The 13,959-nt window shown below is 50.4% G+C and overlaps 1 protein-coding gene across 3 annotated transcripts in view; it reads right to left on the reverse strand.

Annotated features, from left to right (window-relative positions):
* The window catches only part of PICK1 (protein interacting with PRKCA 1), a 21,570-nt gene extending 11,866 nt beyond the window's left edge, over positions 1–9,704 (reverse strand). The window contains exons 1-4 of one of the 3 annotated variants that reach the window (XM_017861329.1): positions 9,427–9,704; positions 9,011–9,108; positions 7,495–7,606; positions 1,093–1,221 (exon numbers count right to left, since the gene is read on the reverse strand). In XM_017861329.1, the coding sequence (XP_017716818.1) occupies positions 1,093–1,221; positions 7,495–7,606; positions 9,011–9,108; positions 9,427–9,687 (600 nt within the window). In that variant the 5' untranslated portion in view covers positions 9,688–9,704. Of the gene's footprint in view, positions 1–1,092; positions 1,222–7,494; positions 7,607–9,010; positions 9,109–9,275 lie in introns of all 3 variants that reach the window. The other 2 variants (XM_017861331.1, XM_017861330.1) reach the window with 2 other exon arrangements.
* Positions 9,705–13,959: the final 4,255 nt, after the last annotated feature.

Below are 13,959 nucleotides of genomic sequence, written 5' to 3' on the forward strand. Positions count from 1 at the left end.
CAATGGGCCTTGCTGCTTCCTTTTTACAGCAGATCTCTAAGCTCCAGCCCCAGGCCCCGATTTGTCTTATGGCTAAAGGGGCTGGAATAGGAGAATGTACAGGATGGGAATATTCCTGCCTACAGCAAAGGAAGGAGAGAAGCAGGGACCACTCAGGAGCAGGACAGGAGGATAAAGGGGAGAGAGGATGGAGCAGCGGCTGGCCTGGGTTAAGGCAGGAAGGGGGACTATCAGGGGTGCTAGAACCCGGAGGACAGAAGTAGGGCTGAGGGAGGTGGCTGCAACCCTTGGCCAAGCTCAACTCACAGTGGGGACCCCTGCCCCCAAGACTTCTAAATCACCCCGCGTCTGCACACTGCCTGCACATCAGTTCTTTCACAATATTGGTTTCCTGAGACTCGCTAGCAGCCACATCGCTAGGAAATGGCAAAGGGTGCATGCTCATTTTGGGAGAGGCCAGGATGCCGCCTGCCATTCCAGGAGGGAGTGTCCCTGCAGAGAGGCCTGGGCCTGTAGCAGCAGGGGTGGGGGAAAGCGGGGGCAGACAGTGTGTGACTCTGGTCCATAGAGCAGAAGATCAGCTGGCCTGGGACGGGGGTTGTCTGGGTGTCAATAAGCCCAGGAGGCTGCGTGGGACCGAAAGTTCCTACAAGATGGGGAAAGGGTGTTCTTCCTTCTCTCTTAGCCCTTGCAGGCCCAGCATGACCTGGCTGACATTACTGGGTGTCTACTGACCCAGGTAGGATCACCTTGGACTTTTAGCTTCAGCTCCAGTGCTGACTGGGACACATGGGCTTGCCTGAGGGACGGTTCCGAGTCTGTCAGCTCCCCGGGAGCTCACAGGGACCTTGTGGTCTTGCTGCCCACTCTCTTGCCAAGGTTCAGCACAAGTCCTGGAGCACGATTACTATTTATTGAATGAATGAGGGATGGACGAGGGAGGCTGGAGTGTGACCCTAACCCTGCACGTGCCAAGGAAGGGGGCAGTGAGGGCTGATACCCCCTTGCAGGCCTGATGGGGCCTCTGACAGCCTGGAGGCCTCAGAAGCATGTGTGGCTGCCTCTGGACACCTGCTCTGCAGCAGCCCTTACCTTCACCTCCTGAATCATCTTCGCCACCTCCACCTTGGTTTTCCCTTTGATTGACCTGCCATTGACACCGGTGATCTCATCGCCAGCTGCCACTGTGCCGTCCAAGGCTGCTGGGGTGTTGTCAAATACCTGTGGGTGCATAAGGAGAGTGGTGGGGGAAGAAAGGGAGGGTTAAGATGGAACCTGGGAGGACACCTGACCACAGCCTGGCCCTGTCTTCCACTCTACGCTCTGCTCTTGTTTTTTGAGAACACGTCTCACCACCCGGGCTGGAGTGCAGTGGCGTGATCACAGCTCACTGTGGCATTGAACTCCTGGGCTCCAGCAATCCTCCTGCCTCAGATATATAGTCAAATGATTTTTTTTTTTTTTTGAGTCGGAGTTTCGCTCTCATTGCCCAGGCTGGAGTGCAATAGTGTGATCTTGCTCACCACAACCCCTGCCTCCCAGGTTCAAGCAATTCTCCTGCCTCAGCCTCCCAAGTAGCTCGGATTATAGGCATGCACCACCACGCCTGGCTAATTTTGTATTTTTAGTAGAGACAAGGTTTCTCCATGTTGGTCAGGCTGGTCTCGAACTCCCGACCCCAGATGATCCACTTACCTCGGCCTCCCAAAGTGCTGGGATTACAGGCATGAGCCACCACACCCAGCGTCAAATGATTTTTGACAAGGGTGTCAAGAACATTCAGTGGGGAAGGACAGTCATTTCAACAATGGTATGTTAAAAATGAAGTTGACACTACCTAATACCATATACAAAAATTAACTCAAGGCCAGGCGCAGTGGCTCACACCTATAATTCCAACACTCTGGAAGGCCAAGGCAGGCAGATCACCTGAGGTCAGAAGTTCGAGATCGAGATTAACCTGGCCCAACATCGGAGAAAACCTTGGTCTCATATTAAAAATAACAAAAATTAGGCGGCGCGGGCACGGTGGCTGCAAGCTTTAATCCGCAGCACTTTGGGAGGGCCGATGACAGGAGGAATCCACGAAGTCCAGGAGATCAAAGACCATGCCTGGCTACACGGTGAAACGCCCTCTCTACCTAAAAATACAAAAAACTAGCCCGGGCGAGGGGGCCCGGGGCGCCTGTAGTCCCAGCTACTTGGGAAGCGAGGGCCAGGAGAATGGCGTGAACCTGGGAGGGTGCGGAGCTTGCAGTGAGGCGAGATGCCGGCCCACTGCAACCTCCAGCCTGGGCGACAGAGGCAAGACTCCCGTCTGCAAAAAAAAAAAAAAAAAAATTAGCTGCTGGGGTGGGCCCCCCGCCTGTAGCTCCCAGCCAACCTCAGCGAGGCGAGGCAGGAGAATTGGCTTGAACCTGAGAGGGGCAAGGTTGCAGTGAGCCAAGATCATGGTCACCTGCACTCCCAGCCTAAGCAACAGAATGAGACTCTGTCTCCAAAACATAATAATAATAATACACTAATGTACCAAATTGATTAAAGACCCTAAATGTAAAAAGTTACGATAACTATAAACTCAGAAAAAATGCCTACCAAAAAAGCTTCACCGACATTCGATTGAACAGTAAATTTCTTGGATATGACACCTAAGACCCAAGTAATAAAAGAAAACAACATAAATAGAACAAATTTTCAAACCTGGTGGGCATCCAAAACACAGCCGTCGCAGTCTGGACCAATGTGGCAAAAACCCACTCTCGTAGCACTCTCTACAAACAATACGAAAATTAGCGGGGCATGGTGGGTACGCCTGTAAGTCGCCAGCTACTTGGGAAGGGCTGAGGTGGGAGGATAGCTTGAGCCTAGGAAACGGAGCTGGCAGGTGAGCTGAGATCGCATCACTGTACTCAGCCTGGGCAAGCAGAGTGACGACTCTGTCTCCAAAAAAGAAAAAAAAAAAAAAAGGGCCCGGGCGCGGTGGCTCAAGCCTGTAATCCCCAGCACTTTGGGAGGCCGAGACGGGCCGGATCACGAGGTCAAGGAATCGAGAACATCCTGGCTTAACACGGTGAAAGCCCCGTCTCTACTAAAAAGCTACAAAAAACTAGCCGGCGCCCGCGGGTTGGCGGCGCCTGTAGTCGCCAGCTACTCGGGAGGGCTGAGGGGCCAGGAGAAGGGCGTGAGCCGCGGGAGGCGGAGCTTGCAGGCTGAGATCGCGGCCACAGCACTCCAGCTTAGGTGACAGAGCGAGACTCCGTGCCAAAAAAAAAAAAAAAAAAGAAAGAAAGAAAAAAGAGAAAAGAAGAAAAGAAAAGAACATTATCAACAGTGTAAAAAAGGCAACCCCACAGAATGGGAGAAAATATTTGCAAATCACATTTTTGATAAGGGATTAATATCCAGAATATATACAGAATTCCTAAAACTCTGTTTTCTTTTTTTCCTCTTAGCTGATTATGCTTGTAGAGAATTCCTAAAACTCAACAACAAAAACCAATCTAATTCAAAACTAGACCAAGGGCTGGGCAAGGTGGTGCACATCTGTAATCCCAGCATTTTGGGAAACTGAGGTGGGAAGATCGCCTGGGCAATATGGCAAAACTCTGCCTCTACCAAAACAAAAAATACAAAAATGAGCCAGGAATGGTGGTGTGTGCCTGTAGTCCCAGCTACTCAGGGGGCTGAGGTAGGAGGATAGCTTGAGCCTAGGAGGTTGAGCCGTGATCGTGCCACTGCACTCCAGCCTGGGCGACAGAGCAAGATCCTGTTTCAAAAAAAAAAAAAGTTAAGATGGTAAATTTTACCACAATAAAAAAAATAGAAAAAAACAGAACAGAGAATACAGAAAGCAGGATGTCATCATCAAGATACATGACAAGAAAGACACGGTGTTCCCAATGACATCACCCTCTGAGGATCTGGCACAATAAAAAAAGCCTGTGCCTGCAGCTATCATCACGACTCTTCCCAACACCAGAGACAAAAAGAAGGTCCTCAAAGTCCTCACAGATCGGAAATAAAACACATCACAAATAAAGGCTCACAAATAAGAATGGCAATAGCCATGTGACAGCAAAGGATAATGTGACAAGGCCATCACGCTTCACACAGGAATTACTGTCAACCTTGACATTCATTCTTGAATCTGATGAGCCAAAATGTCAACTGAAAGGAATATGGGAACCACAATGACCAAATTAGGCAGACCTGAGGTCTCAAAAAATTGACATCCCACGTGCCCTTTCTCAGAAAGCTACAGGATATTCTCCACCGGAGATCAGGGAGTAAACCAGGAAAGGGACCCCAAGATGGGGGAATCCAAAGAGGAGGGGTAGGGGGAGGGCACAAAGGGGAGAAACTACAGGGCAGAAAACAGACTGAAGAAGATGGGGCCAGGCACAGTGGCTCACGCCTGTAATTCCAGCATTTTGGGAGGTGGAGGCAGGCGGATCACTTGAGGTCAGGAGTTCAAGACCAGCCCGGTCAACATGGTGAAACCCTGTCTCTACTAAAACTACAATTAGCCAGGCATGGTGGCATGTGCCTGTAATCCCAGCTACTTGGGAGGCTGAGGCAGGGGAATCACTTGAACCCAGGGGCTGGAGGTTGCAGTGAACTAAGATTGAGCCATTGCACTCCAGCCTGGCAACCGAGCAAGACTTCATTTCAAAAAAAAAAAAAAGAAGATGGGAAATTGTGGAAAACATACTGAGAAAACAGGGAGAGTGCAAAATGAAAAAAACAACACAGGAAATGACCCCCACCCTCTCAAAAAAGAAGAAAAGGCTGAATTAAGAAAAGAAACACAGATTCCTCAGAAGGTGAAACATAGAGCTGTTTTGACTAGAATGAGAGCTCCGCAAGAGGGATCTTTGTTTTCTTCACTTTTTTATCCCTAGTGTCTACAACAGAGCCTAGGAGGCACTTGAAAAAGATTTCCTGGCCGGGCGCGGTGGCTCAAGCCTGTAATCCCAGCACTTTGGGAGGCCGAGACGGGCGGATCACGAGGTCAGGAGATCGAGACCCTCCTGGCTAACACAGTGAAACCCCGTCTCTACTAAAAAAAAAAAAAACAAAATACAAAAAACTAGCCGGGTGACGTGGCAGGCGCCTGTAGTCCCAGCTACTCGGGAGGCTGAGGCAGGAGAATGGCGTAAACCCGGGAGGTGGAGCTTGCAGTGAGCTGAGATCCGGCCACTGCACTCCAGCCTGGGCGGCAGAGTGAGACTCCGTCTCAAAAAAAAAAAAAAAAAGAAAAGATTTCCTGAACAAAACATCTGTTGTACTAATAGTAATTTAGCCAAAAATGGAAAAATAACTATGTTGGAAAGGTGGGATGAGAGGAAACAGACTGGTCAAGGGAAGAACTAAATTCTCATCTACCGGACGAGGCAAAGTCAATAGATATTTACAGGTGATAGATCAAGAAATAACAGGATAGGCTGAGAGTGGTGGCTCATGCCTGTAATCCCAGCACTTTGGGAGGCCAAGGCTGGTGGATCAGTTGAACCCAAGAGTTTGAGACAAGCCTGGCCAACATGGCAAAACCCGTCTCTACAAAACATACACAAAAATTAGCCAGGTTTAGTGGCACGTGCCTGTAATCCCAGCTACTTGGAGCCTGAGGTGGGAGAACCATCTGAGTCTGGGGAGGTCAAGGCTGCAGGGACCCATGATTGCATGACTGCACTCAAGCCTGGGCGACACAGTGAGACTATTGAGAAAAATGGAAGCCCATGCATGAAGAAACAGAGAAAGCCGGGTGAGGTATGCAGGGGAAGGGCAGTGGCTTGCTACTATTTGACACAGGACTTCTAATGCTCTTGACTTTGTAGAGGCAAGTCACATAGTACTTTGATAAAAACAAAACTGAATTTTACAAAATCGATTATATTATTATTATTATTATTATTATCGAGACAGAGTCTCACTCAGCCGCCCAGGCTAGAGTAGAGTGGCATGATCTCGGCTCGCTGCAACCACCATCTCCTGAGTTCAAGCAACTTTCCTGTCTCAGCCTCCCGAGTAGCTGGGATTACGGGCACCCGCCATCATGCCTGGCTAATTTTTGTATTTTAGTAGAGACAGGGTTTCACCATGTTGGCCAAGCTGGTCTTGAACTTCTCACCTCAGGTGATCTGCCCGTCTCAGCCTCCCAAAGTGCTGGGATTACAGGGGGGAGGCCTTGCTACTGCCTCCTGGGTCACAGGAGGCCAAATGGCTCATGAAAGAGGCAGCACTGTGAGCAGAAGCAAGACCAGGTCAATCCTGGGAATCTGTCTTCGAGGCCTACAAACGACTCCTTAGCAAGATCCTCACAGAGGCCAGTTTCCCATCTGCCACCAGTGGCTACCCAGTTGAGAGGGTTAGAACGGGTCTTCCTAAGGCTACAGCAAGGTCACTGACTTGGATGAGCCACACAGTGAAGGAGGCCCCACAGCAGGTCTGTCACCACTCCTGAGTTACAGTGGACAGAATATCACCAGTGCAGCTTCCTCTACAAGAGACACAAGAGTGTTCCTCACCACTGGTAGAGCATCTGGGAAAATATACAGCTGCCTGGAAAATAACAGCAGCTACTGCTTAATGCATGTTTCTTTTTTTTTTCTATTTTTTCTGAAACAGGGTCTCACTCTGTCATCCAGGCTGGAATGCACAGAATGCAATGGCGTGATCTCGGCTCACTGCAACCTCTACATTCCAGGTTCAAGCGATTCTTCTACCTCAGCCTCCCGAGTAGCTGGAACTATAGGCGTGCACCACCACGCCCAGCTAATTTTTTGTATTGTAGTAGAGACGGGGTTTCACCATGTTGGCCAGGCTGGTCTCGAACTCCTGACCTCGTGATCCACCCACCTCGGCCTCCCAAAGTGCTGGGATTACAGGCGTGAGCCACTGTGCCCGGCCAATGCACATTTCTGAAGTGCTAGTGTGTTATGTTGTTTTACTGACTTTTCATAGGAACCCAGAGACAATTATGTCTACATGTTTTAAATCCCGCCTTTCTAGGTGATGAAACTGAGGCCCAAAGAAGTTAAGTAACTTGCTAGTAAGTAGGGAAGAAGCTTGCATTTGAACTCAGGCCATTATTTCATCATATTCCAATGACACTTCATTTTGGCTAGTACCCAAGGCTGATGGTTTTGTTGATTCAATAGTCAATTTCTATTGCATGTCCACTATGTGCCAGGCACTGTACCTGGTGCTTACTGCAGTGAAAAAGCAAACCAGGACACTGCCCTCAGTGCAAAGAGTCTACTCTACTAGACAGAGGGCAAATAACAAGTACTAAGTGCCAAGAAGGAAAAAAACAGAGTGACATGGGGAGAAGACAGGGCAGACCAATGCAGTGCAGTTGATCAGAAAGCCCCTCTGAGAGGGTCAGACCTCAAGAATGAGAAGGAGTCAGCTATGCAGCATGGAGAAATGAACCTGCCTTTGTCATGCCCAAGTAGAGATATACCTTGTGCCCCCCTCCAAAGCGCCCAATACCTGGACGATATAGAGACAGGGACAGTACTGGGCCCCTCCTCCAATGCTGATCCCGATCAGGTTCTGAGCATCCTTCTGCAGGGTCACCTTCCCAGGCACAGTTGGGATTCCACTAGAAAGAAAAGCAAGCGAGGCTGACTCTCCTGGTGGAAGGATGACTGGAGGGGGTGGGCCCTCCAAAACTCCTGAGGGGCTCCACTGGCTGCCCAGCTTTTTCTCTCCCTCCCCTGGACAAAACAACATTTTGTGCTGGAACATGCACAGCTCTTGGAGTTAAGCAGATGTGGAATCAAACCCCAGCTCTGCCATTTATCAGCTACAGAACTTGGTTTCTTTTGAGACAGAGTCTTGTTCTTGTTGCCCAGGCTGGAGTGCAATGGCGCAATCTTGGCTCACTGCAACCTCCGCCTCCCGGGGTTCAAGTGATTCTCCTGCCTCAGCCTCCGGAGTAGCTGGGACTACAGGCACCTGCCACCATACCTGGCTAATATTTTTTGTATTTTTAGTAGAGACGGGGTTTCACCATGTTGGCCAAGCTGGTCTTTAACTCCTGACCTCAGGTGATCCGCCCACCTCAGCCTCCCAAAGTGCTGGGATTACAGGCGTTAAGCCACCGTGCCCAGCCAGCTATGGGACTTGGGTAAGTCACCCTCTGTGCATCTCAATTTCCTCATCCATAAAATGGGGATGAGCACCCTTATCAGAGTTCTTCTAACCATGCATGGAGGGCGCTAACAGCAACCCAGTCCACAGCAGGCACTCCATAAAAACAGGTCTCCCTTCCCTTTCATTTATTCGATCTCTGAGATTTGAGCCAGGTTCTGTCCTTGTCACCTTATCAGGCATCTATGGAATATGATGGCCACCTACTCCAAGGAGTCTTCCTCTATTAAACCGTCCACCTCCCACCTCTCAACTGCTCAATTACCTCTTAGCTTCCACTATAAATTAGCATTGACTGGTGTTTTATGATAAGTACTCACGCTGATTCACTTATTCATTCAAAAAAATTTGCTAACAACCTACTGACGTCAAGCCCCTTACTAGGTGCTGAGCACAAAGCAAGGCATTGCACCCACTCCCTGATCTGAAAGAGGATATATTCTAATGGGAAGGCAAATCTAATTTTTGAAAATCTGTCCTACTAACGATCTATGTTGGGAAGGAAGGTGTGTCCACAATATTCCTATTCAACCTTCAAAACCTGGTTCAATTGCTACCTCCTCCATGAAGCTTTCCTTGACCACCCCAGCAGAAGCACTGCTCCATCTGCTTTGCTCTTCTTGTCACCAAGTCATGCTAATAGTGCCCTTATGGCACTGAGCTGTGATTATCCTTTTAACTGTCCACAGCCCCCTACAAATAGTGAGCTCCTGGGAGAGCAGGGTCCACTGCTGCTTCAGTACAACACCTGATCCACCGCTGAGAAGCAAGGCTTTGTGGGACTGGGAAGTCCAGGGAAATGAGGAACTTGGGGCTCCTATACTGCTGGAACTTGGGGGAATAAAATACTCACAGTTTATCCTCTTCGATGTCATAATCCAAGTCTGCAAACATGGTTCCGAGAGTTGGAGTGGGCTGGCTAACTGCCCAGCTCGGCAGGGGAATGGGGAACTGGATCCGGGAGAGAAAGGAGCATAGGATTTAGGGAACAGAAGTGCATAAATGCCAACGCCACCCCTCCCTCCACCACCCTCAAACGGGACAGCAGGGCCCTCCTCTTCCCCTCTGGAGTGGGATGGGGCAGTCTCCGGGTGGGGGGCTGGGTAGGTGATTCTTACTAGGTACAAAGGGGAACTCCAGGCCAGGGCGATAGGCTCAGATCCCAGAGCCCGCCCCACGGGTCTCCAGGACCTGGAGAGCTGCCTCTGTCGCTCACCGGAAGCGTTGGTCCCACAACCGGGTCCGGGCCAGGCTGGTACCTGAACCCACCTGCCGTTCCACCTGGCGGTGGCCGCTACTACACGTCACTTCCGGCAGAACGCGGAAGTCCCGCCTTTCCCCCCACACTGGATATTTGCTCCAATCCCTGCAGACAATCCTTCCCTTCCCGGCTCTCGGGGCGCTCGGAACCAAGAACAAGAACAAGTATTGGCGGAAGCTCGCCGTTAGTAGGAACAAGCGAAAACAGAGGAAAGGTCTGGACAGGCTGACAGCGTCTAACCCCGCCCTTTGCCCTGCTGCCGCCGCCATCTTGGGAAGGGCAGGATTTGTCCCAACTTCCTCAGCCGCACCAGGGGCCCGCGCCGACCCGGTGGTTGCCATGGCAACGAAAGCATCCCTGAACTGGGGTTACCTCCGGCAAGGCTCAGTGGACTATAAACCCTGAGACATGCCCTTTCACCCCTTCACCACCTGGGCCTGTGACTCCCCTACTAGAATGGCCCTTTGAGGTCCCAGCCCATCCCAGTTTCGCCAACTTAAGTGCCAAAGAGCGAGGAGTGATTTTGTGCGGGGCCACACACAGTTGGTATAAGATCTGGATCGTAGCCCTGAAACTCCCGCCGCCTAGTCTAGGGGTCTTTGAATGTCCAAACACTAAACAGAGAGCCAGGAGAGGTGTATTCAGTAGGTCTTACTATTAAGGACAGACTGGACATCCTCCCTTCCCTTTATGTGCCTCAGTTTCCCCATAGGTAAACTAAGGCCATTGAGGTAAAGGCTTTCTATAGCATATGGTGAAAAATTTCTCACACCCCGTCCTCCTTCCTTAGTCCTGAGGAGCAGCCCAACTGGAGTCCCAGAGAGGGTCACAGTCCCCATGTACCTGAGGCTCGGGAAATGCTCCCAGTGCTCCCCAATTGAAGAGTCCGAATCTTGTCTCCTCGCCAGCCTCTGCTGCCACTGCTACTGTGTAAAGTGGGTTCCCTGAGGGAGGTTGGCTCTCCTAGAGCCACAGCCAGGCATCCACCTCATCTGGCAGCATGTGGCCAGGCCCAGGCATCCACCTCATCTGGCAGCATGTGGCCAGGCCCATCCAACTTGCTTCTCCAGCTGCCCCAGGAGCCATGGAGGAAAGATATAGAAGGATGATTGTCCACATATCCCACGGCCGATGGAAGCCCCACCCTACTCTCTCCTTAGGTGGCTAATTGAGTCTGGACAGATGTGCAGAATGCCGTGACTGCAACAGCCTTCCCACTGTCCACTGCTCTCCAGTCAGATCACTTTCACAGGATTTTAAAGCTCACCATCACCCTGTGAAAGGAGACCAAGTCTTGCCAGCCACATTGTGCAGGCAAGGAAACTGAGGCCCAGGGAAGCCTCTTCCTCTGGTTTCATAGCGGCAGGGCGAGGGCTGGAAAAACCGAGCTCTGTTTCCAGGCCAGAATTTTGGTTTCAAAAAGCAGCAGTCTGAGGCCAGATGTGGTGGCGCACACCTGTAATCCAAGCTATTCAGGAGCCTGAGGCAGGAGAATTGAAAATGGGAGAGGGAGGTTGCAGTGAGCTGAGATCAGGCCATTGCACTCAGCCTGGGCGACAGAACAAGATTCCGTCTCAAAAAAAAAAAAAAAGGCAGCGGTCTCCAAACCCAGGTGCCTTAACATGGATTGTGGCTCTTCCAGCCCATGACGATGCTAGCTCAAGCCCAGGCTCTGCGATTTTGTAGCTGGGAGGTCTTGGGTAAGTCACTGTCTCACTCTGAGCCTCGGGTACCTGTACAATGGGGAAATGACGCCTGCCACCAGGTATTCGTGAAAGTCAAGATTAAAAGGAGAGGCTGGGCGAGGTGGCTCACGCCTGTAATCCCAGCACTTTGGGAGGCTGAGGAGTGTGCATCATGAGGTCAGGAGTTGGTATAAGATCTGGATCATATATCTGGACCAGCCTGGCCAACATGATGAAACCCCGTCTCTATTAAAAACACAAAAATTAGCCAGGCGTGGTGGTGTGCACCTGTAATCCCAGATACTCAGGAGGCTGGGGCAGGAGAATCCTTGAACCCAGGTGGTGGAGGTTGCAGTAAACCGAGATTGTGCCATTGCAGGCCAGCCTGGGTGACAGAGCCAGAACCCATCTCAAAAACAAAAGATTAGAAGGAGAAACAGGTGTGAATGCTTTGTAAACAATTTGCATGGCACAGCTGTCACTCTGACCTCAAAACCCCCTACCCACTCTGGCCCTTCTTCCCAGGTTGGGGAAGATGCCCCTCTTTTCTGCCTTGTTCAACTGTTGCCTGCAGGTTCCGCTCTAATTCACCTCTTCCCGGCAGCCTTAGCAGACAATCTCAGCTCATATATCTTGCTCCCTTTTCTGAGCTCCTGAGCAGTTGCTATTTGAATCATTCGTTCAGCAATTTGCTGTGTATTTGCCTTGTGAAATCTCTTCATGGTTTTCCTGAGCCAATTCTGCAGTGATTAATTTATTACATGCTTGTATTTTGTCTGGCAAGGTTTTTATCCCCTTTAAATTTGGGGCTTAGAGCTCACAGTTTGACAAATTATAAAATGCTTCTCCATGTCCTTCTTCTTGTGTTCTCTTTCTCTACTGACTTTTTTTTTTTTAAGATGGAGTCTTGCTCTGTCACCCAGGCTGGAGTGTGAAGTGGCGCAATCTCAGCTGATTTCAACTTTCGCCTCCTGGGTTCAAGCAATTCTCCTGCCTCAGCCTCCCAAGTAGCTGGGACTACAGGCGCCCACCACCACACCGGCTAATTTTTGCAATTTTTTTTTCTTTCTTTCTTTCTTTTTTTTTTTTTTTTTGAGATGGAGTCTCGCTCTTGTTGCCCAGGCTGGAGTGCAATGGCATGATCTCAGCTCACTGCAACCTCCGCCTCCTGGGTTCAAGCGATTCTCCTGCCTCAGCCTCCTGAGTAGCTGGGATTACAGGCACCCACCACCATGCCCGGCTAATTTTTTGTATTTTTAGTAGAGACAGGGTTTCACTATGTTGGCCAGGCTGGTCTTGAACTCCTGACCTCAGATGATCCACCCACCTTGGCCTCCCAAAGTGCTAGGATTACAGGTGTGAGCCACTGCACCCAGCCTCTTTCTCTACTTACTTTCTAATCTCTGGCACCCTCATCTTCCACAGGATACTTGGAATCCATCAACAGGTGTCATTGTGACAGACAAGAAAAAGGAAATTGGATTGCTTTGTAATACCTGTTGGTGTGAAAATGTCACAATCTGCTTCGCTTTTTTAGCAGAGGGGGGTCACCGGAATCAGCCCACACAGCAGAGGAACATGTCCCAGTCAATTGAGGGGGTCTGGTTGGGACCAGGAATCTATTTGACAGAAAAGAACATTCAAGTACCTTATTCTGTCACCCAAGTAAGCACCTCTTGTCTTTCCAGCTGGACAGGAAGCCCCTGGTCGGGGGCAGGTGCTCTGTTTTGCCCTTCTCTGAATTGCCCACAATGTCCAGCACAATACCTGGCTGCAAATCTACTGCTTGTAGAAATCGCTGCAGCTTTAGTATGAGATGAGACTTTCTCTGGGTCCAGGAAGAGAGGACTTGGATGGGCAGAGGGAGTCAAGAGGGTTGGATGTCTCAGAGAAGAGATGAGGAGGGCCCCAACAGGGACAGTAGCAGTGGCCCATTTCCTCCACAAGGCTGGAATCACCAGGCCATGTCTAGGTCCTGAATTTTGGAGCTCCCCTAGCCCAGGGTGACTCCAGTTCAAATCCCAGCTCCACTCTTTTAGCTGGAGGACCTTGGACAAGTCACCCTTTGTCTCTGAGCCTTGGTGTCTGTGGAGTGAGGATGATGATCCTCCTGAGACAGTAGTTAAAAAGAGGAAGACAGGCCGGGCACAGTGGCTCACACCTCTAATCCCAGCACTTTGGGAGGCCAAGGCAGGTGGATCACCTGAGGTCAGGAGTTCAAGACCAGCCTGGCCAACATGGCAAAACCCCGTCTCTACTAAAAATACAAAGAATTAGCCAGGCGTGGTGGCACATGCCTGTAGTCCCAGCTACTTGGGAGGCTGAGGCATGAGAATTGCTTGAATGCGGGAGGCAAAGGTTGGAGTGAGCCAAGATTGCACCAGTGCACTCCAGCCTGGGCAACAGAGTGAGACTCTGTCTTAAATAAATAAATAAATAAATAAATAAAAAGGGGAAGGCAAAAAAAGAGAACCAGATGTGCAAGTGTTTTGCGAGTGATTCACAGAGCACAGATGTCAGAGGTTTTTATGGTCCTTCTGTTTATAGTTATGTTGCTGAATCCCTGCAGAGGTCGGGGCCGATGGGACATTTAACGAACCCTAAGATGCTCAGGCCTCTGCATTAGACTTGGCTGGGAAGTGTCTTAAAGGCAGGTTTCTGGGCTCCAGCTCAGACCTGTTGGATTGGAATCTCTGGGGAAGGGCAGATCTTGGGGACTGAGCTTTCACAACACTCTGCGGGTGATGCCAATGCCTGCTGCAGTCTGAGGATCACTGTGCCAGAGGCTGCGAACACGCAGTGTCTGTGCACACCCAGGTGGGCCTGTGCGAGGTACCAACAATCCCTGCCCCCAGG

Source organism: Rhinopithecus bieti, unplaced genomic scaffold, assembly GCF_001698545.2.
Source record: "Rhinopithecus bieti isolate Rb0 unplaced genomic scaffold, ASM169854v2 scaffold_56975, whole genome shotgun sequence".
Classification (NCBI taxonomy): Eukaryota; Metazoa; Chordata; class Mammalia; order Primates; family Cercopithecidae; genus Rhinopithecus; species Rhinopithecus bieti.